The following is a 27,774-nucleotide window of genomic DNA, read 5'->3' on the forward strand; positions in this document are numbered from 1 at the left end:
ATTTAAGACACTTTTGATCCAGAAACGATCCACCGAGAGATCCCCATGCTTGGGATTTGCACCAGGGCCCGAACCCACGCAGACAAGATCTGATCGACGGAGTTTGGACAGGTTTAAAGAAAAGATTAGATTACATCAGCAGCAAAGATCTGCAGCAATTCCGTGGAACCTCCATGTTCAAAAACAGTATACCCTCACTTCCAGAACCATCAGAGAAAATGCATTCAGAAGTATCTAGCCGGCCCCCACCTCGTCGAAAACAGGACACGACACAAGAAAAGGTCGAGAGCGGCTAATTAGCTAAAATCACGTGAGTCAGAAAAGGGGGGTGGGGGAGGTGCTGCTGGCACACAGAGCACTTGCAGAGCTGCAACCGCCATCCGACCCCCTTCACGCCCTCCTGAATCCCAAACCCAAATCCCTGGAGTTGACTTCGGGCTTCCTTAATCGAGGAGCATCTTGCAGCCCGACTCGTGCGCGTTTGCCGAGAAGTCCCATTCACTTCTGGAGCAGAAACAGAAGGCGCATTCCAGCCCGCTGAGTGCCCGGCGGCTTAATTGTGCTCATGGGCTCAGATTCTACGCACGCAAACTTGACAGGCTAGCACCACTGAACTCATTTGGGGGCTACTCCCGAGTAAACATGCACTAATCAAACTGCAGAAATGTAACCCCCCCCCGGGAGGTCATAAAATTCGGTGAGGTTTACTACGGAATAAACGTGCAATCTATGTACCTGCTCATTGGGCTTCCTTGCAAGTAAGCAGATACAGGCCCGTAGCTTAGCTAATACTAACGCGTAGGGGCAGTGGCAACGCCTGTGGTTTCGTTGCTTCGTTAGGGGCCCATTATAGCTTTCAGGAATTACTACTGCAAAACTCAACAAACCCCGTCCCGGAGATTTCTGGAGGAAAACGAGAGGACCACTCACCTTGCAAAAACCAACGCTTTACTCCCAGATGTCTTGCACAAAACGCACCTTTATGCACAAAACTTGCAAAATCAACAGCGCCAAAGGGGCAAAACAAAGAATTAAAATTTAGCTGGAAAAGAACCCAGCCTGGCTGGAAGAGAAAACCCAGCAACAGCGCGTGCAAAAAAATGTCCTTTTACGCCTCCCGGCTTTGGAGTTTGGCGCGGAAAAACGCGGGGCAGAGCTCGGAGCTTCCTTTTTTTTTTTTTGAAAAATTTTTTATTGGGTTAGAACATTTTTATTTTTACATTACAATCAATTTTCCCCTAATTTTTCGTTTCTAACCCCCTCCCTTTCCCCCCCTTTTGTTGACTTCCAACAGCTTTCCCACCCTCTGTCCCTTTTCCCTTACTTCTATTAAATTCCTCTGTCTAAAACAGATATACATTCTCCATTATATTAAGCAGTGCATCATTAACTCCTTTAATTATTATACACCCAAACTATACGTCTTTAGATAAACAATTTATCCCATTTTCCAATTTTGAATAATTCTATATAAACCTATAAAAATATATAAACCATAAAAATTTCCCACATTTAAATCAAACAATTTGATTTATTCTCTATATATTACTCATTTCAACTTTTTATGGTAATTCTATATAACTCCTCAGATACTCAATCAATTTAACTCTTCTATACATTCTGTTTGGTGCATATAAATCTTGTCAAAGAAAGAAAATATTGTTAGTTAGTCAATCCTCATGTTTAAACCTTATCATTAATTATTCTCTATCAGTTGACCTATACATATCTATATATATCTCAATCAATTAATCTAACTGCTTATAAATTCACATTTCTCTTCCTCCCCCGGTAAAGTCACCCCTCTCTTTTATACTTTTATTATATTTCAGTAGTTCTCAAACTGCCACAGTTTTCCTCCCACCTCCCATTTCTTCTCCAGGTATTGTTTCAGCTTCTCCCAGTCTGTGTTGAACTGCCCTGAGTCCAGATCTCTCAGTTTTCTTGTCATCTTGTCCATTTCAGCCATATACAGCAATTTGTAGATCCAATCTTCAATAGTTGGTACTTCTTGTACTTTCCATTTCTGTGCATACAAAAGTCTAGCTGCTGCAGTCATATAAAAAATCAACGTCCTATGATGGGCTGGAATTCCCTCCATTCCCAAGTTTAGCAGAAGGAGTTCTGGGTTCTTATTTATTTGAAACTGTAAAATTTCACTCATTTCTCTTATTATTTCCCCCCAGAACTGCCTAGCTACCTCACACGACCACCACATATGATAGAGGGAGCCCTCATGTTTCTTACATTTCCAGCATTTATTAGAAGTATTCAAATTCCCTAGCGCAATCTTCTTTGGTGTCATGTACCAACGATAGATCATTTTGAAAATGTTCTCTTTAATATTGATACATGTCGTTGTCTTCATTGTAGTTTTCCACAAGTATTCCCATGCCTCCATTGTTATTTCTTTATTGAAATTTATAGCCCATTTCACCATCTGTGTTTTAACTATCTCATCCTCAGTATACCATTTCAGCAATACTTGGTATACCTTGGATATTCTTTTCTTGTCTTCTTTAAGAAGGGTCTGCTCTAGTTCCGAGTTCTCTGTTCGTATGCCCCCTTTTGCAAAGTCTGAGTTGTATAAGTCTCTAATCTGTCTATACTGAAACCAATCATAGTTAGGTGATAGTTCCTCTTGCGTCTTTATTCTAAGTTTAGATACTTCAATCTTAGTTATTTCTTTGTACGTTAAACATTGTTGTTCATTATCCACAGCTCTCGGATCTATCACCTCATATGGAACCACCCACAAGGGGGTTCCTTCTTGTAGGTAAGTTCTATACTTCTTCCAGATTGTAAATAGACTTCTCCTTACAAAATGATGCAGGAACATCGAGTTGACCTTTACTTTGTCATGCCATAGGTATGCGTGCCATCCAAAAATTTTTTTATATCCCTCTAGGGCTAATAGTTTCTTATTCTTTAATGTCATCCACTCTTTTAGCCAAACTAGGCAGATTGCATCATGGTAAAGTCTCAGATTGGGCAGTTGCATTCCGCCTCTCTCCTTTGCATCTTGTAAAACTTTTACTTTCACTCGAGGCTTCTTGCCTGCCCAAACAAAATCTGATATTTTCCTCTGCCATTTTTCAAATTGTTTAGAGTCTCTGATGATTGGTATTGTCTGTAACAAAAACATTACTCTTGGTAACACATTCATCTTAACTGCTGCAATCCTGCCCAACCATGACAGGTTCAATCTATTCCATTTGATCAAGTCTCTCTCTATCTGAGTCCATAATTTTTCATAATTATTCTTGAACAAATCTATATTTTTTGCAGTCAGCTCAACTCCCAAGTATTTCACCTTACTAGTTACTTCACAATCCGTTGTTTCCATTAACAATTGTTGTTTCTGCTTAGTCATGTTTTTGCATAATATCTTTGACTTCTTTTTGTTAATGAAGAAACCTGCCAAATCTCCAAACTCCTTGATCTTGTCTATCACTTTTGGCATGTTCTCCAGTGGGTCTTCTACAATTAACATTATGTCGTCTGCAAATGCTCTGACCTTATATGAATAGTCCTTTATTTTTATTCCTCGTATTTCCTCATCTTGTCGAATTTGTATCATCAGAATCTCCAATACTAAAATGAACAACAATGGAGATAACGGGCAACCTTGTCTTGTTCCTTTACTAATCGTCAATTTTTTGGTCAATTCATCATTCACTACAATTGCTGCAGTCTGGTCTCTATAGATTTCCTTGATTGCTCTGACGAATCTTTCTCCCAGTTGTAGCTTTTCCATAGTGGCAAACATAAAGTCCCAGTTTAAATTGTCAAACGCTTTTTCAGCGTCTACAAAGAAGAAACCAACCTCTTTGTCACAACGCTTGTCGTAGTATTCAATAGCATTGATCACTGTCCTTAAGTTGTCTCTTATTTGTCTGTCTGGCAAAAAGCCTGCTTGTTCCTCCTCTATGACTTCCGAGAGCCACCCCTTCAATCTCTCCGCCAATATCTTCGCAAAAATTTTATAGTCATTATTGAGTAGTGATATAGGCCTATAATTTTTCACGCTAGTCAGATCTTGGCCCTCTTTTGGGATCAATGATATATTCGCTTCGCTCCAAGTGTCTGGAATTCTTTGATCCCTAAAAACTCCATTCATCACCTCTTTCAGGAATGGTGCCAGTTCATTGGCCATTGTCTTATAAAATTTAGCCGTAAGTCCATCTGGCCCTGGCGCCTTTCCTAGATTTGCGGATTGTATTGCCATATTTATTTCCTCATCAGTTACTTCACTGTTCAGCTTATTTCTCCAAGCTTCCGAGATCTCTGGAAGTTTGGTTTTCTCCAAATATGATGCTATTGATTCTTTGTTTACTTCTTTTTTATTATACAGCTTAGCGTAAAATTTATAAAAGGCTCTGCTAATGGTAGTCTGCTCCAAATACGTTTTGTTTTCTTCACAAATTTTATTTATTATTTTCTTTTCCCTTTTCTTCTTTAATTGCCATGCCAAATATTTCCCAGGTTTATTAGCACCCTCAAAAGCTTTTTGATTCAGTCTTTTAAGGTTCCACTCCAATTCTTTGTTACTCATTGCTGTTAACTGTTCTTGAAGAATTTTGATTTCCTGATGTATTTTCTTTTTCCCTGGTCTCTTTTTTAACTGTACTTCTTTGGCCTTTATTTTCTCCTCAATCTCTTGTCTTTTCTCCTCTTTCTTTTTCCTTGCTCTACCATTTAAGTCCATTAGTATGCCCCTTACAACCGCCTTGTACGCGTCCCAAACTTTACTGGTTGGTACTTCTTTATTCACGTTGTATTGTATAAAAAACTTAGTCTCTCTTCTCAGTGTTTCCATATTCTCACTTTCCTGTAACAGGTCCTCATTTATTCTCCAGGCTTTCCTTTTTCTCCTTTTTCCAAATTTCCACATAATTGGGTTGTGATCTGAGCCTACCATCGGCATTATTTCTACCTCCTTAGTCCATAGCGCTAAGTCCTTTGAGGCCCAGATCATATCAATTCTTGATAATGTAAGATGCCTTGCAGAATAAAAAGTAAACTGTTTGGTTTTAGGATATTCTCTCCTCCATACGTCTTCGAGAGTCTCTTGTTGAATCAACTCAAAAAAAAGCTTTGGCAATAGTCCTCTTTTCTTTTGTGCTTTTGTAGTCTTTTTGTCTAATTCCAAATCTGTCACTCCATTGAAATCTCCAGCAAGAATTATCTGGTCATATACAAGATCGTCTAGGTGCTTCCTTAAGTCCTCAAAGAAGCTTTCCTTTGCACCGTTAGGTGCATAAAGTCCGACTACCAACACTCTCTTTAAGTTCCAATTACATTCCACTGCTACAAATCTAGCTTCCACATCTCTCATAATAAATTTTGGCTGCAGCTCCTCTTTTATATACAACACCACTCCTCTTTTTTTCTTGTTGGAAGCCGCTACAAATTCTTTGCCCAATTTTCCAGATTTTAAATATTTTACATCCTGTTTTCTAATGTGGGTCTCCTGCAAACAAACAATATCACATTTTTGTTTTAGTAGCCAATGAAAAATATTTTTTCTCTTATTCGGTGAGTTTAGTCCATTTACATTCCAAGATAATACTTTACACTCCATATTCATGGTTTTGTTGGTAAGTCTTTTTCATTGTCCTTGATAAATCTCTCCATCTCCCGCTCAGATCTGATGCGTTTTTTTGCCCCTCCAAACTCAAAGGACACTCCTTCCGGTAACTCCCATCTGTATCTGATATTCATGTCCTTCAAAGTCTGAATTAGCACTCTATATTTTTTCCTGTCCAATAACACTGATCTGGGCAGTTCCTTCATTATAATAATCGTCTTGCCATCAATCTCCAATGGATCTTGAAATTGTTTAGTCACAATCCTCTCTTTCATATTTCTAGTTGTAAACTGCACAATCACATCCCTTGGTAGTTTCCTCTGGGTTGCAATTCTCGAGTTCACACGATACGCCACATCTAGGATAGCCACAATTTCCTCCTCCTCCTTCCCCAGGTAATCAGCCAACACCTCAGTCATCTGTTCTTGCGCTGACTTCCCTTCCACTTCTGGCAGACCGCGAAAACGAAGCTGCTTCTCCATGTGTTTAGTTTCTGCAACTGACATCCTCCCCTTCACCAGCCTCATCTCTGTTTGTTGCGTGTCTATTAAATTCTCCATCGCGTCTTCTACTGTTTTAACTCTCTGCTGCGTTCCTTGTAATTCACTGCTAATCGTTTCCACACCTTTTTTCACTTCTGACAGCTCCGACTTTACTGTCTGTGTAACTTCCTTAACCTCTTTAATAAGCTCTAATTTCGTGTCCTTAAGTTCTTTCATCATGTCTATAAGTTTTTTGTCCAAGTTTTCTATTGCCGATTGCCACTCTTTTTTCGACATCGTGGGGCTTGCTTTAGCTCGCTCCCACGAATCTGCTCTCTTCCTCAGCTCCGTGGCGTATAATTAAACGTTTTCCTTTTTTTTTAAATGTCCCAATCTTTGCCAAAATTAATTTTTTATATCCAAAATGTCGGGCGTCTTTTCTCTATGGTTTCTCTATGTTATTATAGTCCAAGATGGCCTACTTCCTCTTCCGCTGAAGCCACGACCCTTCCACTTTCAAAGATGGCGATTCCCCACTTCCTGTCCTTTGGCAAGGGCCGCTTCCCTCCAGCCACTCTATTGTTGTTACGCACTTCCTGTCTCCCGTCTTCCCACAGCAGGTCTCGCGATGGTGTCTTTTTCCCACAGCTCCAAAACCACAGGTATTCAAAACAATAGTCCGAATTTTGTAATAACTTCTTTAAACTTAGTCTCTTTTAAAATACAACTCCTGCCGAATCTTCACCTCCTTTTCGCTAGTCTGTTGCAGTTTAAAAGTCTACTTTCTTTCCTCTCTGTTTTTGTCAATCTGTCCCGTTTCAAGAGATAGCGATCTTTACCTTCTCTCCAGCTTTCTCGGGTTGTAATCGCTGTTTCGATCTTAAATTCTCCTCTCGACTTCCCTCCCCGATCGAAGCTTGGGTATGTAGGTCTTATGCCAGCCGAATTGGCCCCAAAATTGCCGCAGAGATTATAGCCGACCCGTCGCAAGGTGGGACCTCAAGGATCGGGGGGGAGACTCCTTGTGTAGAGCCCCCCCTCGTCCGAGATCTAACTCACCCTAGGGTCTTGAGCGTTCTTTGCCTGCTCCCAGCCTGAGAGCAGTCGGCCGCGGGTTATTTTCACCCCTCCGGCCGGTTAAAACGGCAATCCGGTCAGCTCCACAAATGGAGCTGCGTTAGACCTCCATGAATCCCAAACCGGAAGTCGAGCTCGGAGCTTCCTGATTGGCCAGTGCTGGCGGGAATTTCTGGGGAAGAGGCGGCGCTTTTACGTGGATTATTTGAGAAGCCGCCTGCCCCGCCTGCCGGAGGAAACGTGCGCATGCGCAGAGACCAGTTTCCTCTTTTTTGAGACACCCCCCCCCCGCATCTCCCTGCTCTAAATGTTGAAAGGGGGTTATGCCGTGAGTAAGGAAGGAAGGCGCTCTGCACGCACTCAGAGACCGTCTGCCTGTCCCGTTCACTTCTTGTTCTTCCTCCAAGCAACGCAGGTCAGGGCACATATTATTTTAACAACATCCCTGTGAAGTAGGCTGAGCCGAGAAAGCGCGACTGTCTCAATCAGTGAGGAGAAGAAAAAGTGCTCTGAAACGTGCTCAGAGGCAACCTGCTTATTCCGGTGTTATCAACTCTTTCTGCCAAAGGTCTTGAGGAGGGATACATTTATCCTCTCAATAACCCTGTGCGGGTTTAAGAAGGACGTCGACACGCTGGACCTTGTCCAAGGGAGGGCAGCGAAGATGGCGGGGGTCTGGAGACCAGGTCCCCCTAGGAGGAAAGGCTGAAGGAGCTCGGAATGGAGAGGAGGTGATATGAGAGTACTTGAAGGGCCGTCACACAGAGGATAGAGCGGAGTAGTTTTCTGTTGCCCCAGCTGGTTGGACCAGAAACAAATGAGTTAAAATTAAAGCAGAAGAGTTTTCTGCTAAACATTAGGCAGAACTTCCTGACGGTCAGAGTGGTCCCTCAGTGGCTTCCTCGGGAGGTGGGGGGCTCTCCTTCCCTGCAGGCATTTAAGAAGAGGCTAGGTGGTCACCTGCGATGATTCTCTGACTTTACATGAATGTACACAGACCTGGAGAGGGACGAGCATGAAGGGATGTGCTTGGCTCTCGTGGCCCTTCCTTACATGCCCAGGGTAATACTGATGGCCACTTGGGGGTCAGGAAGGAATTTTCCTCCAGGCCAGATTGGCTGGGGATCCTGGAGATTTTTTGCCTTCCTCTGGGCATAGAGCAGGGGTCAGGCAGGGGAGGTGAGGGGGGATAGCTGTGAATTTCCTGTGTTGGGCCGGGGGCTGGACTAGACGACACTTGCAGTTCCTTTCAGCTCTTATGTTTCTAGGTTGGGCTAAGAAAGGGTGGCTGGCCCAAGCTCACTCGGCAAGCAAGTGGGGATTTGGACTCGAGTCTTCCAGGTCTTCGTACCAACAGTCTAACCATTGTACCACATGGTCCATAAGAATCCTGTATAAACTGTGTATTAAAAGTGTACAGTGCAAACCATTTTACAAAACAAGTAGCAAAAAAAAAGAGGACTGAAACTAGGATCATCAGGGAGACCTGGATTCAGATCCTCTCTCTGCCACTCCAGGTGGCCTTTGGCCCATGATTCTCTGGCTTCTTAAGTAGAGGTAAAAATGGAGAAAGGAGAACGGTGTCTGCTTCCCTGAACTCCGTGCAGGAGGCACAAAGGTGCTCACTACATGGATGCTTGATAGAAAGAAAATCTTGGCAAAAAGCATAAAATGGGATGGGAAACGGTTGCTTACCCCCGTTTTCACACACACACACACACACACACCCAGCCACTGACTCTCTGGAGCTGTGGCCAGGGCAGTCCCCCTCCACTTGCCCTATCTGGAGTTTGGCCTTGAAGCACCACCCACGCCCCCAGTTCCTGCCCTATGCCTAATGGTGCAATCCCAAACAGAGTCACAATGAGTCAGTGGGTTTAGAAGGGTGGAACTGTCTTGAATTGCCCTGTCTCTCCCCACCCCCCTCCCCCAGTCATTGTTTTCTCCCAACTGATTTTCGTAAATCAATCAGTCAGTACAAATGACCAAGATTAAGTCAAGAGGGGCATCTTTGCATGCAATTTTAAGCAACCGAATCAAGCCTCAATTGTGAAAAATCTGAGCTGCTTCAGGCCTCAACAGCCTCCTGGCTAATGGCCAAACCCCTGTGACAAGCTGTAAAGTAATACGTTTATGGTGGTGGAAGTTTTCAGTAGCTATGGATCACTTTGTCAGATGCACGGGAGAAAATATGCATTCCCATTAAAAAATACACATTGGCAGGAATAAATGTACATAAGTACAAAAAGAAGGGTGTGTTGATTACAAAAGGAGGCCACAAAAACCAACCATTCAAGAGAGAGGGGTGTGACCCCATACCGGGCTCAGATGAAAACAGGGTTAGGTCAAAAGAGCCAATGATCCAATCATGGTGGGTAAGGTCATCTCCCAACAGGTGACGTGGTGAATTGGCAAAGCAAGATGATCAGTGTGTGTCTTAAGAAAACTACAGAGAGACAATTGAGTTGAGAAACAATAGCTCCCAGCTGCCAAGACTGATATTATCAGTCCTGCAAATTGAATTTCAACTCAACGGCTTCCCATTGGAGTCTTCACTTGAAACTTACTTTTGCTGAATTTGGACAATTCCCAATTTTTTCCACAGTGGTTGAAATGTCTTCTCTCCTCCTAGATCCTGAGCATTGCTGTTTTTAATGTCTCATTTGTATTGATTTATGCTCTTGCGTACAGGCAGTCTGGCATGGCCAAAGTAAAAATGGCAGGAGAGGCCATAGAGAGCACTTGCAATACCAATACCAGCACAATAGATTTCAAATTTGAATGAAATGCTTCAAATCTGATTAGCATATGAGATTGATCAGACAGCGTTAATCTACTGAAGAAACACAGCAAATTAGAGTCTGTTTGGTCATAACAGGCAGCGAAACCATTTCAATCGCTGGACCTTGCTGCTGCTGGAAGATCATCACACTTCTGATGCTTCTTATGAGGGGAGGGTATTGTCAAATCCAATAAGCAGCGGTGAGTCATAATTGGGCTTCATACCTGAAAGAAAACAAACCTTTCTGCAAGGATCACTAATCGTCACTGGTTTTGATAGAAAATTTGTTTCCCAGTAAAACCTTTTGGATACTCTTGAAAGAGGAGTTGCACCTCTGGATTCGTGAAATGTCACCTAACAATAATGTTAAAATTAGTCATATAATCCCTCTTATTTAAAAGAAGGGAAGGGATACATTTTGAATGTATCCCGCTTTTGAGCACCCGCTTTTGAGTTTAGAGGGTCTTGGAGAGCATTCTGATCATCTTTACATTGATTCTAAACACAGGCACCTCCAGCAAAAAGGACACGTGGCAGTGGATTTAGCGAGCACATGGCAGTACATGCCACATTGGACAGTGTGCTGGTACACGAGTTCTGGGTGGTGCAGCAGTGGTCGGCTATGGAGCAGTATTGCTGCTCAAGCAGGTATGGGGATAGAGCTGACTCCAGAGTTTGTTATAAGAAGTGACCGCGGCAGGGTTGCCAGCAGCCTGGAGAAAAATTCTCCCTTTAACAGGGGCTTATTGCGTGAAAATAGGCAGCGGAAACATTTCACAACATGGAGTTAAATAACATCAACGGGTAAATACCATCCTATCAAGCCTCTCTTAAGGGTGCAGGATGTTTTTTTTCTCCAGGCTGTTGACAACCATAGCCAGAGTATTTGAATTTATCTCCCAGGGACTAAAGCAACAGAAACGTTGATTAAAAACCTAAAGCACAAAAAGAAAAAGAATCAAGTTATGGAAATCTCTGCCACATGGCAGCCAGCTCTGCGTAGTGGTTCTCTTGGTCCCTTGTTCTTGCTCCTTTTCTGTGTAAAAGGTATAAATTGTTCTGAAGTGATTTGTTCTGTGCTCCTGTGATAGGAGACTCCCAGAGGCCACACACGTTAAAATAAAGCTTTCTGGTGATAAGGAACGGAGTGGCTGTTTCTTGTGTCAGACCCCCAGGGAGAGCCTGGCTTGCCTCAGAGAACCTCCAGCGGCGCACAGCAGCAAAGGGCTGTTGTTTGTATTCCCTGGTTGGCTTGGCCACTACTGGAAACTGCAGCAGGCCTTTGCTGTGGTCTAGGAGGCACTTTTCATATTATTATCCTAATAACTTCCTAATGACCTCTTCCTTATTCCTGTTGGATCTTGTAACCTAGACTTCTTCGACCTGGGCAGAGGGCAACAACTGAGGTGTATCCAGAACTGAGTACAGAAGCCCAAGAGCCGTGCCTCCTGGGTGGAAATCAGCCCGATCCACAGTTCCTGACTGGGAAGAGGCCAGCTTTGGGGAAAACCTTGTGCAGACACACAGCAATAGGCAGTCTTTTTTCTCTGCCCCCTCTCTGCTTTGCATGATCCGATCCAATCCAGTCTGGAGTTGCCAGCCCACACTGGGATGACCCATAACAGAAAGTACCTGCCTTGCCAAGGAAGGAAGCCAGACTAGCGTGGTATATCCTGCAGAGGCGTATTACGTAGCCTCCTTCTCAGATGAGTGCTCCTGTAAGCAGGCACCTCTTAATTATTTAATTGATTTCATTAACTTAATTTAATGGGACATAATTCTCATTGCATACTGCTTGAAGACGGCTGACCAAATTCTGGAAAGGTGTTATAAATTCTCATACTTGTTCCAGGGCTTGCTTATGTCAAGACACCTTCCTTCTTATATCGTTTATTTCTGTAGTGGCACGGTGGGTGCCCTGGATTTCCTTTGCCCCCTTCTCACCCTGCTGACCCCCGTTACCCATCTCTTTTACACTGTGATGTCACAAATCTTCTGACATCACCCAAAGTGCACACCAACTGCAACCTTGCACGGGATTCCAAGGCTAGAGAGGGAATCAGCCTCTATCTCTTTGCCCACCCATGTCAGTGGTGAAGTCCATTGAGCTGGTGGTGCCGAGGGACGTGTATGTTTCTGGCTCAGAGGTGGACGGGCAGGTGGTCCTGAGCCTCCACAGCACACTCATCAACCCTCTGGTGAAGGTTGAGTTAATTGGAAGAGGCTACCTAGAGTGGACGGAAGAAGCCCATGTGAACAGGGATTATAGCCAGGACTTGAGCTGTGTTAACCGAGCTGATTATGTCCACAAGAAGAAAACGTTTGATATTGAAGGTGAGAAAGGAGGGGTCCACTTTGCTGGGAGTGTTATGGTAAAGTATGTGGGGGGGGAGGGGGCATGCAGCTCCAAGACAACACACCCAGCTATGAAATTGGGTTCACCCTTAACACTGCAGCACAAGAAGCAGTGATCATAGTACGTGTGTCTGTGAGCATGGACTGAGTGCCCATTCCTTCACTGAGCACAAGGTGACACTAGAATAGGTTGGCAACTCCATCCTGGGAATTTGGGAGAATTCGAGAGGGTGGTCTGTGGCGTGGGGGAACTAGGGAGTGATTTCACTTCAGGTCAAGAGGCAATGCAGGTTTTTAAAGAGCTGCGTTTGTTTTCCCCGGACCCAACTCGAGTTCCCTGCAGCTGCACAGCAGCTTTGGGGAAGGGCTGTTAAAAAAGAAAGGAGACCCCAAAGGGCCTCAGAATGCCTCCGCTGGGCCGGGGGGGGGGGGGGCTCAAGCTGTTTCCTGTGTCAAAATAGCATAGGAGGGTTGTTGTTTTCTTCCGTTTTCACTCCACATGGAGTATTTTGTGCACATGGAGCAGTAAAAATAAGGAACCTCCCCCCCCCCACCGTGCTATTGGGACACAGGGAAACAGCTTGGGGGGGGGAAGCCCCTCCTTCCCCCACATAGGCAACAGTATTCAAAGCCGTGTTGTTCATTCCCACATGAATCAGCACAAACAGGTACTTATCAGCAGGCTTGATGAGTTTCGGCAGCCGGTCGGTAATATCCTGAATTCTGGCCCCCGGCAAGCAACACATCTCTCGGAATAGGGGATCTGGCCCAGAGACATGGCGTTCCATACCCCTGAGCAAGGAGTCCCCGGACGACTACCACCTTCCGTTTTTTTCCACTTCCATGTGGCCCCATGTCTTCTGCACTCCCTCTTCCAGATCTTTGCAGTTCTCCTTCCACTGTCACCTCTGTCACCATCTCTAGCACTTCAAAGCGATTCTTGAGCTCAAGTGGACCAGAGCATCTTCTTCGTTGACGCCTTCGGGTTTGTACTGTAGATCTGAGAGGAGGCTCAGAAGGGAGATCGGCTTTTTCCCCTCCTCCTTGACTTTCCTCTTCTTGGCTGTGTGGAGCCCCCAGGCTGTTGTCAATAAAATCCTTTCCCTCCTTGATCTCCTGAAGGGTGGTGATCCTCTCCTCCAGGCAATGAACCTTTTCTTCCAAAACTCTGACCAGCTTACACTTCTGGCAAGTGACTCTGTCTTCTCCTCTGGGAGGAAAACAAACATGGCACACTCCATGCAGGTGACTGCATTCTGAGGCCCTTTGGGCTCTCTTTTTTAACTGCCCAACTCTTTAAAAACCTGCACGTCTAGCTTGGCCCTTAAGCATCTATGGTCTACGCCCCCTGAACTGCCATTTTCTGCAGAGGAACTGATCTCTGTAGTCTGGAGATCAGTTATAATTCGGGGAGAACGCCAGGCTCCACCTGCAGGTAGGTAACCATCCAGTGGAGGGAAGGGCTTCCAGGCAGATCTGAAACTTCTGGGCTGACGACGTCTCTGTTACGCACAGCCCAAAGTAAGGGGGGCCTTGCATGCCGTTCAGGACAGCAGAAGGAGAAATGGGCAGATCTGGACCATGAGGCACCTTCTGCCTAGGGATGAACAGCTTTTCTGTTTATTGGGCTCCTTACAGCAAATCAACAGATGCCTGACTCCAGGACCCGACAGTCAAATTTCTTTTGCATGTGTGGTTGATTTCAGTATGCCTGCTCAGGAGAAATTCCCACAGGATGAATGCTGTCCTCCATGAGTAGGAAGAAGGAACCTTTTGGGTTGTCTCTAGGGCCGCCAATCTCCCGTTCCCAGCCTCTGCCCTCCTCCACCACTCACCTGGCTGGCAGGGAGAAAAGGCCCCAAGGAATAGGCCCAGGAGACAAAAAACACCCCAGGCCAGCGCACAACGGGCATTCCCCACGGGCACGCTCCTGACCTGGAAATCTGAGCCGGGCTTTGGATTATTCTGACTGGATTTTTTAAGCATCTCTGATCAAATAGTTTTAGGGAAAAGGAATTTAGGGTATTTTAGCATTTGATTAGTATTTAGTATTATTACATAATATTAAGAGAGTTAGTATGGAGTAGTGGTTAGAGTGTTAGTCTCAGATCTGGGAGGCCTAGGTTTGAGTCTCCACCCTGCCATGGAAGCTTAGTGGGTGACCTTGCCCCCCCCCCCACACACACACACCTCTTTTCGACAATGTTGTTTTAGGGAAGAAAATGCCTGCTTTTGCATACAGAAATCCCCAGATTTCATCTGCAGTTCATCAGGTACAGCTGATGAAACAGGATGAGGGGACAATCGGAAAGTTCTGGCTCAGATCTCTTCTTTGCCAAGGTGGCCTTATGAACTTTGCAGGCTGGGCCCTCTCACTGTTTATATCCTAAATTAGGCAGTGCCTTTGGTTTCTGGATGTTTAAGAAATAATAATTATAATGCTGATGATCATTAACAAAGATTACTGTGGTGGCACCTTTGAATGTGGTGTTCATCATTCAGAGACACTGAAAGCTTATCACATGGCCACAAATCTGTCAGCCTTTAAGTTCCCACAAAACTCTGCTTTGGTTGCAAATCATAGCACGGCGTACCCTTTGGGAAATATTGTCACCATCAGGGCTTTTTTTCAGGGGGAATGCGGGGGAACGGAGTTCCGGAACCTCTTGAAAATGATCACATGGCTGGTGGCCCCGCCCACTGATCTCCAGACAGAGGGGAGTTTAGATTGCCCTCCGCGCCACTGAGCGGCGCAGAGGGCAATCTCAACTCCCCTCCGTCTGGAGATCAGGGGGCGGGGCCACCAGCCATGTGGCCATTTTCACAGAGGGCAACCCACTGAGTTCCACCACCTCTTTTCCCAGAAAAAAAGCCCTGGACACCATTATTATTGTTGTTATTGTTATTACTGTTATATAAATCTCTAGTATAAGGGAAGAAATCATCTCTAGATTCTCTAGGAAGGAATTGTCTTTATTCTATAAATACCTGGGCACGGACATTATATATGCGCAGCCTGCCACTTTACATGCAGCTGTTCAGCTCTCGATAACATATTGTAGGAGCTCGGTGTTCTTCAAATACACCTTTCTATTACAAGACACAGAGGAAGCAAAGGAGTGTATAATGATAGGTGGCGTGGGAATCAGTGCCTTAGGCACATACACAGGAGTGTCTCCATTTTGAAATTCCCTATCTTTGAAGGGCTACACGATAACCAGGAGGCCCCAGTAAGGTGGGAAGGTTATTTGGCTGTCCTCAGACATTTGATCTGCATATCTGACCTCTTTTGCATCAGGTGTTTTGTTGACAGTGTGTCTGAAGGTGTGTTTAAATGCTGTCTCGTTGCCCCACTTTCCGAGGTGTGCAAGCCACAGTGCACTAAAATCCGTCAGGCTCCGACTTCATTCTGCCCATACCCCCCAGGCTCCACACCCCGCCCTGGACCACGGAAACGCCAGCTCTGTTTCCGACGACCAGTTCAGAATATTTACAAGCACAGCTGGTACCTGAATCCTTGAGAGGAGGTTTCCTCAGCGGCTTATGCTTGCAGAGCTCCAGGCCTCCAAAAGTGTGGGGGAAGTGAGCAGAATGTCTTTTTGGCCTGCAGGGAACTGGCTAGATCCAGGCACCCACACCTTTAACTTCAGCTTCGTCCTGCCTCCCAGAATCCCCTCCACCTTCACCAGTCAGGTCGGGCGCATCTGTTACTTCCTGCAAGCCATTTGTGCCACCCGTGAGCTCATCCTGGCCAAGCAAAAGAAATACTTGCAGGTGCAAGGGACCTCTGTCTGCCTCCAAGACACCATCGAATCTGAGGTAAGTGTTTCCTTTCTGAGCAAGGACAAACGTGAAAGGCTTGGATGCAAGGGCTCCGTGCTCTGCGGTGCGCACCTTTGTGGCCGCCATCTTCTAAAATTCCAGAAGCTACAAAAAGGCCGGATTGGACAGGAGTTCCAAAGAGAATTTAGAAGGCTCAGAACTCCGTGCCTGGTAAGTAAGCAGAATCCTCATGCAATAGAGTGGGTGACCTGACTTCAGACTGAGAAATACTGTTTTTATTCCTCCATATGGAAAAGCCCCTAAAAGTAGTAGGCCATAAAGTTCTAACCTAGCCTCCCCCGGCCCTACAGTGCTAGTTTTCCGCTTGTAGGGGTTTTGTGAGTCAATTGCAGCCTGAACAGGGATGGCCCACTCTAGGGTTGCCAGCTCCAGACTGGGAAATTCCCAGGGCCTGTGATGGGCAGGGTATGGGAAAGGGAGTGACCACAGCAGTGTATAATGCCATCAAGCCCACCTCCCCAAACAGCCATTTTCTTCAGGGCAACGGATCTCTCTGGCCTGGAGTTCAGTTGTAATTCTGGGAGGTTTGCAGCCACCACCTAAAGGTTGGAAACCTTAGCTCTATTGCCTCTAAATTCTTCTGCAAGAAAGAGTCCAGCAGTATATTAGCAGAGGAAAGTATCAGAATATAGAATTGCGTTTATTAATTACTCAAACAGCAGCAGATGAAGCCAAGGCCTCCCGCCCACTCTGCAGTTCTGTCTGTTTCTCTCCTTTCCTTCCAATCCCCCCTTCCTAACCTGTCTTTTCCATAACACAGTTTTGGCTAAACCCTTGAGAGTTTACAATCTGCATAATTATCTGCTGTTTTGTTTAATATGATGTTTAGTTTTTAATTTAGCAAGTCTTTCTGACTTGCTAGTCAGTGCCAGTGGCAACCAGGAGCAACCAATAACTCCCACCTCTCTTGTCAGCCACGAGAGTCCTGTCACAAAAAGAACCTCAAGAGGCTGCCCGCTGTACCTCTGTGTGATTCATCGCTCTGGCTTGTTCTCTTTCCTGTCAGCCTTCTCCACGAATTGGCCGTTTTTGCTGTGTCTCTGAATTGGGTGCAATCAGATCATCCAGTTGTTCCCAGTGCAGAAATGCAGCAGAATTGCCCTGGCTGCTGAACGTTTGCAGTCAGGAGACACATCCTGATTGTGACTGACACAGAAGCACAAGCTGTGAGAGCCCAAAAGAATTTGGGGTGGAAGAGTGTCGTGTTCTGGGATTTGGACGGATGGGCCAACGGCATGCCTGAAGTCCTGCTGTCTCTTAAACCCTCTCTCGCCCCTTCCACCTCCTTCCAGTACCCTTTGGTAGTAGAAGAGGAGAAGCTCCTGCATTACAGTTGCTGCTTCAAGAGCGCCCCCATCACTTTACGCATCTCTCTGTGCAAGAACATCTTTGCACCCGGGGACAACATCACCTTCACCACTGAGATCACCAACCGGACAGGCAAATCCATCAAGAAAGCGGTCTTCATCCTCCATTCAGTTGTACTATACAAGGGCTTCAACCTGAGGGCCGAGCTGCGCACTTTGGAAGAGCGCAATGACTTGCTGCGCTTGGAGTCACACCTTGAAGCTGGGTCCTGTGTAGACACTAAGATCCACAGCACCCTCTTGCTGCCCAAGGTCATGCTTGTCACCAGCTCTCACAAGTCCGAGGACATCATGGACGTCGGGTATGAGCTGACGGGGACGGTCTACTTTCCCTGCATGACCACCATTACGGCTCGGATTCCCATCATCATACGGAGTGAAGCTGTGGATCTCAGCGAGCAGGGCAGAGGGCAGCTTGCCCCCCATCCTTTGTAACCAAACATTCATAGTTTTTCCCCAGAGGATATTGTATATAAAGAAATACATACCTGCATGAGCGAGAGTGCTGCTCAGTGAAATGTTACCTATAAAAACACCCTTGCAAATTCAAGATAGCACAATACAAATGTTTTATCTGCGTGAAACTGCACATTCCGAACTGCACGTTTTTGTTCCTGGAACAGCATATATGGTATTTGGTTGCACATTTTTAAAAGCTGGGAATCTAAGGCTTGATGAAACGCGACACTGATGGCTTGTCAGGAGGGTGCCTGTGTGAGGCAGTGTCAGTCAAGCCCAGTCAACTGTAACGAGTCCATTCCCCTTCCTCAGCTCATCTCGCTTCCTTTTGCTGCCTCTTTTATATCCGGTTTCAGATCGTATGATCCTCCAGGCAGGGATCGGTTATCTTCTAGTCTGCCAAGGGCTATGATTGTTAGAGGTACTGCCTAAAGAAATTATTTATCATTATTATAAATAATAATAACCCTCACTCTTGACAACCAAGCATGCCTGAGTATATTTGCTCATTTGGGGGGCCTGGTCTTGCAGCTGTAATGGAGAGCCAAGCTGTAAAAGCAGGACGCCTACATTTCCCATCAAAACTTGAGGGAAGCTGACAAGTGTCCAACCTGTGTCAGGCGTCACTTGTAGCTTGGTTCTCAGACGTTGGTCAGACTCTGGGTTGAAACCCGCTCCTGGTCCTATTATGTGTGGGCATGGGCTCCCCCTGCTGGTAACCAGTGGGAGCCCTCTCGCCTTGTTCCAGGTAGCAGATAATCCCCGGTGTGGCAGGTAGCCAGGCCTGCGGAATGACAGGTTACCATTCCTAAGGATTGCAACAGGCCGCCCATGCAGTGCTCTGTGATTGGAGGCTTCTTGGCCAAGCTTCCTCCCATCACATGTTTGACAGCTGCGTATATTAGAAGGTAGGCAAAGTAAAATTTGCACTGAAGGTTCTTCTGGATCTCAAGGAAGGATTGTGAGGAGAAGGAGAAAGGGAAGGGAAGGATGAGTGAAGGTAAGTCTACAGAACTTGTCTTGGGGTACATCAGAAGTAGATCTGTTTTAATTGCTCCAGGTGTACGCAAGGGCCAATGTGCTGGCATTCCCAATGCTGCATTGCAACACTGCATCCTAGCTGGAGAGGCCAACCCTAGCTGGGAATTGATGCCTTGTTCTGTTCGGTTCGGTTCTGGCTTTGCCAACCAGATCTCCCTCCTCTGCCTGCCCCTCCAATTCCCTGGTGTTTTGTTCATTTTTCATTGGTAAGCTTGAGATCAAGGACTATGTCTCATTTTCATTTATGTACAGTGCCTGGCACTGCCTTTTTTGAATATTTAATTATCATTACCATAAGCAGCTCTAGGAAGATTTTGTCTGCAAACCAGTCCCAGCCCACACTTAGAAATTTAACTTCTAGCGACCCTATGTTGGGAGAGCTGGGATTTTTAGGCAATTTAACACACAGGTGTGCATGCTAACAAAAATTAAAGTGATCCTCAAAAGTCCCACCGAAAGGAAAAGTGGGACACAGTAATGCGTACCACAACCAAATAGGGCCAGAAGAGAAAATGACACACACATTCTGGAATTGCTGCCTGGCACAACTCCCCAGGTGGGAGGACAGGTGATACCCACGACTTTGGAAGGTATCTTTGCGTTCCGATCTTTACAGCCGACTCCCATTATTGCAGGCTGTCATTATCCTCCTGATTCCAGAGCGAACACAGAGATGACTCAACTTGTTTACGGTAGTAAGAACAAGAAGAAGAGTTTTCATTGTGTTATTCAGTGTTTAGAGCTGTAGTTGAAAACCCTGTACAGCATTACTATCTGCACAAGTTGAGGGACCATGAAGAATACTGGGAAATATTTCCCAACCCCAATCTCCTCTTCCAAGAAGCTCTTAGGTGCTTGAGCAGACCAGACACCTGTCTTCCTCCTGTTCCGTCAACTGACTCCCAACCCCTCTCTGCGTGTTTTGCCTCTTAAATTGTGCTCAGGCCTCATCAGGCAGCCCCCTTTCTGCAAAAACTGGGGTTTTTTAAATTACAAAGTCCTAAGAGTGGCATTGCAGATGGAAGTGTCCTGAAGCAGGCCCTGTCCACTGTGTGACAAAGGCAGGATTTAAACCAGAGACTCAGGGCCAAGCTACACGTGACGAATGACACTTGAACGGCAAGTGAACAGACTCACGCATGTATTCCTCCCTGTTCACTTGCGCTCCACTCGATCACTACGTGATCAACTACAGGGAGGAACACACGTGAGTCTGTTCACTTGCCGGTCAGGTGTCATTCGTCACGTGTAGCTTGGCCCTCAGGCACTGCTAACCTGCTTCCTGCTGTTGCAGGCTGTCTTGCTCTCTTAGGCAGGGAAGTGGCCGGCTGGTCCTTTGACTCGGGACACAAAGAACACCGATGTGCAGGGAAGATTCTCTGCCAGCCCGGTGGTTCATTGACTTCTTGATCATTCAGGAGGCTCTTTCTTGGGACTCCTCAGCTGAATTCAGGACTCCAAATTAGGGTTTGGACACTGGTTTGATTTTTGTCAATTGACTTCAAATATTCCAAAAAAGGTGCCAGGGGTGCCCAACAATGACGTTGCGCATTTTCTTACCCATCTGATATTTTGGTCTCAGGCTCAGCATCAGGTGTTCTGCTAAACAAACCAAGTATTTTCATCTAGGGGAAGTTAACATTGTCATTGTTCTTGTTAGTCTCTTTGGCTCAATCACAGGGACATGTCTGACCACTCAGGCTAGAAGCCTAACACTTCCTCGGGTTTTCGGAACGGTGCCCTCCCGAGCAGGCTTACACTCGTCTAAGCCCACTGACTTCAGTGGACCTAGAAAGCTTCACATCTGCTTAAGACTGAACCGTAAGAGTTCCAAGCAGAACAATATTGTTATTGCAAGCACAATTTTAAAATGCAAATTAAAAATTATCAAACCAAGAACTGAAAGTATGAAACGAAGATGCTTGAGAATTGCCTTTCAGCTGGCCAGAAACCTGCCTGCCTACCTGTGAATATCAATTTCCACCTTGCTCAGAAGGCCACAGGTCAAGGCTGTCAACAGATATGGGTTGAAAAGGGGGAAAGAGCATTTGTTTCCTAGTGGGAAAATGATTTAAATTATGCTGCTACAAGAGATACTTGATGGCTTTATAGACTATCAGCGCCAGGTAGACAGGATAGCTAAATGGGGCCACCATGTTCAGGGCCAGTCTACCTCTGGGTGCTGAGAGGTGGGCAGCAAAGAAGGGGGGGGGCTCTTGCCTTTTGCTCATGAGATTTCCACTGGGTGGCCACTACTGGATTGGCCTATTAGCTATAGCAACTTCTTAAAAACTCACTGTTCAGAGTCCAGGATCTCTAGCACCAGTGCTGGAGTCAAAGAAGACAAGTTCATCTGGGCTTCCCGTTGGACCAACTGGCTGGCCATTTGTTGGAGACAAAGTGATTGAAGAGGCCTATCATATTTTTTATTCTGGTCTTCCTCCCAGAAGCTCAGCAGAGTATACATAGTCTTCCTCTTGAGTGGATGTTAAGTCATTCTGAAGGGCGGTATATAAATCTAATACTATTATTATTATGTTATTATTCCCTTTACCATTCTATTCTCCCAGTAGCCCTGTGAAGTAAATTAGGTTGAAAGAGAGCGACCGGTCCAAGGTGACTCAGCGAGCTTCACGAGAGAGCAGGGATTTGCACCCAAACTTCTATGTCCTGATTCGATGCCCGAACCATGATAGCACGTTGATCTCTGATCCAGCCAGGCTCTTCCACTGTTAAAATGTTCTTTGTGTGCCTTTCTTCATCACATGTCATGCATACTGATGGCAATACATTTAATAATTTTCAACAGGGCCTAACATTTGAGGGAGGGGGTGACTCTTTGATCAAAAATGCAATGACATTTCCATTGTAACTTTCTTTCATCTCTACTACTGTTTTAGATTCATGCGTTTCTTTGAACATCCAGCCGCCCTCTGTTTCTATAGCTTACACCGAGTGTAAAGCAAAATAGAATGCAGTACAATCACAAGACATAAATGTGTGACTAAAACTTCTCACCCATTCATGGTGGCCTCTTTTTTCCTTCTGAATGCCCACAAATCTGGGGCGCATCTCCCCAAAGCCATGCCTTTTTTGTGTGCCTCACTGGCGGTGCTGGTGACGGACCCTTGCCCTCAGTCAGTCAGGGTGGCCATGTTTGTCTTTGCCTTCTTAAAATGCTGTCAAAATGGGTCACTAGAGAACAACCCCTGAAGTCCGTGTTTATTCCCCACTTCCTCCAAGGAGCTCAGGGCAGCCTGTGTTCTCCCTCCATTTTAGGCTCACAACAACCCTATCAGCAAAAACAAAAAGAGCCCAGTAGCACCTTTAAGACTAACCGACTTTGTTGCAGCATAAGCTTTCGAGAACCACAGCTCTCTTTGTCAGATGATGCATCTGATGAAGAGAACTGTGGCTCTCGAAAGCTTATACTACAATAAAGTTGGTTAGTCTTAAAGGTGCTACTGGGCTCTTTTTGTTTTTGCTACTACAGACTAACACGGCTAACTCCTCTGCACCTATCAGTTAGGTGAGGCTGAGAGAGAGTGACGGCCTGCGGCCACCCAGCCAGCTTCATGGCAGAGTGGGGATTTGAACACGGGCCTCCCAAAGCCTAGCCTTACACTATGACCACACTGCCATTCTACAAATTCTAGGTCCCTCTCTGGGGTCTCTAGAAAGCAAATCTCTGAAAGGGAAAGGGAAGAGCTGCCTGTCTTCTCATGAGCATGCAGATCAATGCACACAAATGAACGCTAATGTGCCACACAGCGAGTGTGCAGCCAGCAATTTCACACACGGCAGATGCTTTTGCCCCTTTGGAGTACTGCTATTGTGGAGAAAATATATCATTAACCAAATAAACCATCACCTTCCTGACTTTTAAATCAGTACTGGACTAGTTATGGCAGAGTAAATTGGGGGGATCTCAATCACTGAGCCTTGCTGTGAGTGCTGCAAAGCGCTGGGATGGCCGTCTTCATCATCACTTTACCTGACCAGCAGAATGAGATCTAATCGCCCATTCTCGCTCTTTTTGGCCATTCTATAAACCGGAGCACAGTGAGACTGTGGCATGGGTGGGGTGCCCAGACACTGCCATGGGTCAGACGTTGCGCAGGCAGGGCCCGCCTGCCTCCACCTGGCACTTTCCATCCACCCACCTTTCCCATGCTGACGACAAAATCTCATCATGTGGTTGAGTTACACAAGAAGGAGGCCTCTTGCAGAGCCGTGGTTGCCAAATGTCAAATGGGGAGGCAGAGACCAAGCTTCAAAGAGAAGGTGAGAGTTGCCCAGGGAGGGTAAGAACCACACATTTCCATACATAGAGCAGGGACAATGTGGTGCAATGGTTATTGAGCTGGACTGGCGGTGACTCTCCAAGATACGTAGGCGAGGTCTGCCCAGCCCTGCTCTACCTTGCAACACATTATGGGCCTTGGTTTCCTTCATCAAATACACAGGGTAAGTGATCGAAGCCTAAGTGTAGACTCTTCTCTCGTGTTCTCTCTTCCTCTGTTTTATTCTCACAACTGCCTTATCAGGTGGGTTCGACTGGGCAACAGGGACTGGCCAAAAGTCACCCAGACAGCTTTATGTTGGAGCAGGGATTTGAACCCAGATCTTCAGCCACAGCTTTAATCACTGCACCACACTGGCTTGCAATGCTAGCTTTGTGTGTGTTTTTTAATTAAAATAAATAATTATTCTCAGGGCTTGTTTTCTGGGAAAAGAGGCGGTGGAACTCAGTGGTGGAACTCAGGACTGCACAATGACGTTACTTTGGGTCAGCTAGAACAAGGGGGGGGGAGTTTTTAAAAGTTTAAATTGCCCTTGGCGAAAAGGGTCACATGGCCGGTGGCTCCGCCTCCTGATCTCCAGACAGAGGGGAGTTAGGGTGGGGCCACTGGCCATGTGACCATTTTCAAGAGGTGCTAGAACGCTGTTCCACCACATTCCAGCTGAAAAAAAGCCCTGATTATTCTTTATGTAACAACTTAAAAAAAAACTTTTGTTAGTCCAGCATAATAACAAGTAGTCAGTGAGCTATAAACACACATAAAATACAGATCCATAAGATGTTTCTTCTGAAGCGGTGATGATAATCCCTGAGATTAAAAATATCATCCTCGTTGGATCCCACAGAAAATTTTTAACATGAGCAACAGTCCTTGGGTGCATGGATTCATGAAATTATTTCTTGCTTTTAGCTTGCAATGTGAAAACTTCTCCATCTCCATTACCTTTTCCATGTGCCCAATACGTAGCGCGAGGTATTCCTTCCAACACAATTTCAAAACCAAATTACAGGAATCATGCCAACTTTTGGTTGGACATTCCATTGCTCCATATGCATATTTTTATTTCATCAAAAATTAGATGAAAGCACATTGTGTTGCCACAGCCCTAGTGATACTGCTTGTGCAAACACAACTATGCCTAGTACGTTTTCGTTTCTGTTCACACATCACTGGATCCAAACCCGCTGTCTATGAGAGCTGGTGTTATGAATTGCCTACATTAGTTTTATAAAATGGGTAAGGAACAATTCATAATACTATCGATTCTAAAACATTTTAGTTACTGCTGAATAACAGATATATTAAGAATTATAATTCCACAGGGGGGTAGCAAAAAGCCCACACAGGAGTCTTGTAGCACTTTGAAAACTGACATTTTATTCCATAGGGCTATAATCTACAAAAACTTCTACTCAAATAAAATCTTATTAGCCGTTATGCTGCTAAAAGTCTCCTGTTTATTAATAATTATGTTTATTATTAATATAATTAGTAATTATTAAATGCAAGAAAGAAGAGATGGCGGGCATGACACCTGGGACTGGCTGTATGCTCCACCAGTATGCCACGGCTTCAAGCTAAGAAGGGGGTTTCCACACTCTCCTCTGAGCCTCGCAGTAGAACAGCCGGATTGGAGTCCAGTGGCACCTAAGAGACCAACAAGATTTTCAGAATGTCTGAGGAAGGGAGCTCTGACTCTCGAAAGCCCAGACCCTGAAAACCTTGCTTGTCTCTAAGGTGCCCTTTGGACTCCAATCCGGCTGTTCAACTACAGACCACCCACCTAAACTCTCCTCTCAATAGCACTGTGCACTGCCTGGAAGTGAAAGGGCTCTCTGTCTTCTCATGGAGGCCCATTATTCTGGGTCTGCCACCCCCACGGCAGAGCAGCCCCTGACCCTAGTGGCTGCCTTCCACCTTTGCCTACAAAGATGCTCTGAGCAGCGGACTGGCTTTTCTGGGAGATGCCCTGCCAGGTATTTCAGTATCTGGAGTGTGGGGGAGATGAATAAGCAGTAGTACCGGTGGAACAAAATTGGATTAGTGCTGTTAAAACAAATGGGTGCATTTAGACCTTATGACACAAAATGTGTGGGATGCAACCCAGTTGCCAAACAAGCTCCCGCTGGCAGTGTGGGCAACTCCTGCTATGATCAGTTCATTAGATACAAAGCAGAGGCTGGTGGATTTTCCAGAGTCAGCAGCTAAGAAGATGGACTCTGCCTTATGCAGCTTCCAGAAACAACTAGGAACATTCATGAAAGAGGAGAACTGTTCTCTCCATATCCATATTTGCTAAAGGGAACCTCCTTGTACAGAGGCAGAATTATCTTTAAACCCTAGAACACTAGAAATACATTATTTATTAAAATATTTATAGCCTGCCTCCCCCCCAGGATAACAAAATAAACTGATGGCCGAGTTGTGTGATCTTGAGGGGTGGGGCTGGAGAGCTGAACAGAATGCCGAGCTAGAGGAACTGGAGGGGAGAACCCACATTCAGTGTAATGCCTTTTAGTAGGGCCAACTGAAAGGACCAAAAAAAAATTACGCAAGCTTTCGAGTTCACCAGAACTCTTCACCAAGCTAGACATTACAAAATTAAAGCAAAACTAAAAGAGGGGAAAAGCAGGTTTTTTGGGTCCAGCTCTTACGGCCTGGTCCAGCCCTTAAATCAGGAAAGGGTTGCTGTCTCTTAACCTCAGATCTTGGAGATGGTTCCGGTTATTTTGTGCCTGCTTCCATTATAATCATTTTATTATTATAGTTGTTGTTGCTGTTACTGTTATGCTATCTGGTGAGCCTCGAACGGACTGAAATGAGGTCAATTCATAAATAAATATTAATTCACACATCCCAGGATCTGAGATGGAAAATTATAGATTTCTGTGCAAAACTCTTGCACAGAAATCCTGATTCAAAAGTTTCCAAGGGACCTACACTAGGGATAAACTGTGAGCGGCCAAAAGAGACTATCCCCCACCCACCCCCTCAACCAAGGGCTTCCTCCCTGGCTCACCAGGTGACCCTCGGTGGCAAATAGCCATGCGCCCCTCAGAACTCTGTCAAGAAACTTGGCCATTTTTTCTCCCATGTAAGATGAGATGGGTCAGGCCGCAATAGCTCTTTATCCACACTTCTTCTCATAGGCATCAGCAAAAGAGGCTTTGAGTTTTTGGCTTAAACTAGAGTTTCCAGCTCCGCCTTAGGAAGTTCCTGAGATTTGGGACTGGAGCCTGGGAAGGCAAAATTTGGGGAGGGGAGGGTGCTCCGGAGGGATATGATTCCACTGAGTATCTTCCAAAGCTGCTATTTCCTCCAGGGGAACTGAGATCTGTTGCCTGAAGATTAGTTGGCCTCTTCTGATGGTGAACTTGACGTCGAGTTTTCTGTATACTCAACCCATAAGGATCAGACCTGCTTTATCCATCCATTCTGACCCCCCCACACACACACACACACTGCTTCAGTTCTTTAACTCTACACTTTGAGGGAGCTGAACTGCAGTGGGGCCTGTTTTATATTTCTGCACTGGAAAAATGCCCCATTTCTGCTGTGGGCCTTACAAACGCCTCAGGTTTGTTAGCTGATCGATGAGGAAACTTACAAGATTTTTTGTCTTTTTTAATGGCACCAATGTTGCAACATAGCAATATTGCTGTTTTTTATTATTATTTAAATGCGACTTGACTACAGTGGTCCAGGCAATGGCCACCTCTAGGTCAGACTACTGTAACGCGCTCGACACTGGGCTTCCCCTGAACCTGACCCGGCGGTTACAGCTGCTACAGAATGCAGCGGCGCGGGTCATCACCAGAACACCAAGGTGTGCGCACATAACGCCGGTATTGCACCAGCTGCACTGGTTACCGGTGGAGTACCGAATCAGGTTCAAGGTTTTGGTATTAACCTATAAAGCCCTAGGCGGACTGGGACTGGCGTATCTGTGGGACCGCCTCTCCCCATATGAACCCCAGAGGACTCTTCGCTCTAATGGCAAACATCTGCTGAAGGCCCCTGGCCCCAGGGAGGCCCGTCTGGCATCGACCAGGGCCAGGGCTTTCTCGGTCCTGGCCCCAGCCTGGTGGAACGCTCTGTCTAATGAGACCAGGGCCTGGCAGGACTTGTTATCCTTCCGCAGGGCCTGTAAGATGGAGCTGTTCCGCCAGGCCTATGGTTGATGCTAGGCAGAGCCCCCCTGTCTGGTTAAGCATGGGTGGTGCCCTCCCCACTGTTAACATCCTCTATCTGTTGAATATTCCCTAATGCTCTGGTGCTGACTAAAGGGTATGTATAGTTACTTTATTGTGCCACTCTGTCTGTCTGTCTGTCTGTTTTAATTTTTGGATGTTTTATAATTTATAGCTTTAAACTGTATGAATCATCTGATGTAATATTAAATGTGCGTGCAAACTGTGATCAGCCCTGAGCCTGCTGGCGTGGGAAGGGTGTAATATAAATCTAATAAATTAAA

The 27,774-nt window shown here is 45.6% G+C and overlaps 2 protein-coding genes across 3 annotated transcripts in view; one reads left to right on the plus strand and one right to left on the minus strand.

The window, feature by feature from the left end:
• The window catches only part of UHRF1 (ubiquitin like with PHD and ring finger domains 1), a 91,125-nt gene that overhangs the window by 45,738 nt on the left and 17,613 nt on the right, over positions 1–27,774 (minus strand). The gene's annotated exons all lie outside the window — the stretch shown is intronic.
• Positions 12,016–17,931, plus strand: LOC129329860 (arrestin domain-containing protein 5-like). The gene is made up of 3 exons (XM_054979568.1): positions 12,016–12,265; positions 15,897–16,105; positions 17,422–17,931. The coding sequence occupies exons 1-3, from the start codon at positions 12,016–12,018 to the stop codon at positions 17,929–17,931; spliced, it is 969 nt and encodes a 322-aa protein (XP_054835543.1).

Source organism: Eublepharis macularius, chromosome 5 (assembly GCF_028583425.1).
Source record: "Eublepharis macularius isolate TG4126 chromosome 5, MPM_Emac_v1.0, whole genome shotgun sequence".
In the NCBI taxonomy this organism is placed as follows: Eukaryota; Metazoa; Chordata; class Lepidosauria; order Squamata; family Eublepharidae; genus Eublepharis; species Eublepharis macularius.

Coding starts and splice junctions, on each gene's coding strand:
- LOC129329860 (XM_054979568.1), top strand. CDS start 12,016: ATGTCAGTGGTGAAGTCCATTGAGCTGGTGGTGCCGAGGGACGTGTAT. Junction 12,266..15,896: donor GAAAACGTTTGATATTGAAG/GTGAGAAAGGAG, acceptor TTTGGCCTGCAG/GGAACTGGCTAGATCCAGGC. Junction 16,106..17,421: donor AAGACACCATCGAATCTGAG/GTAAGTGTTTCC, acceptor ACCTCCTTCCAG/TACCCTTTGGTAGTAGAAGA.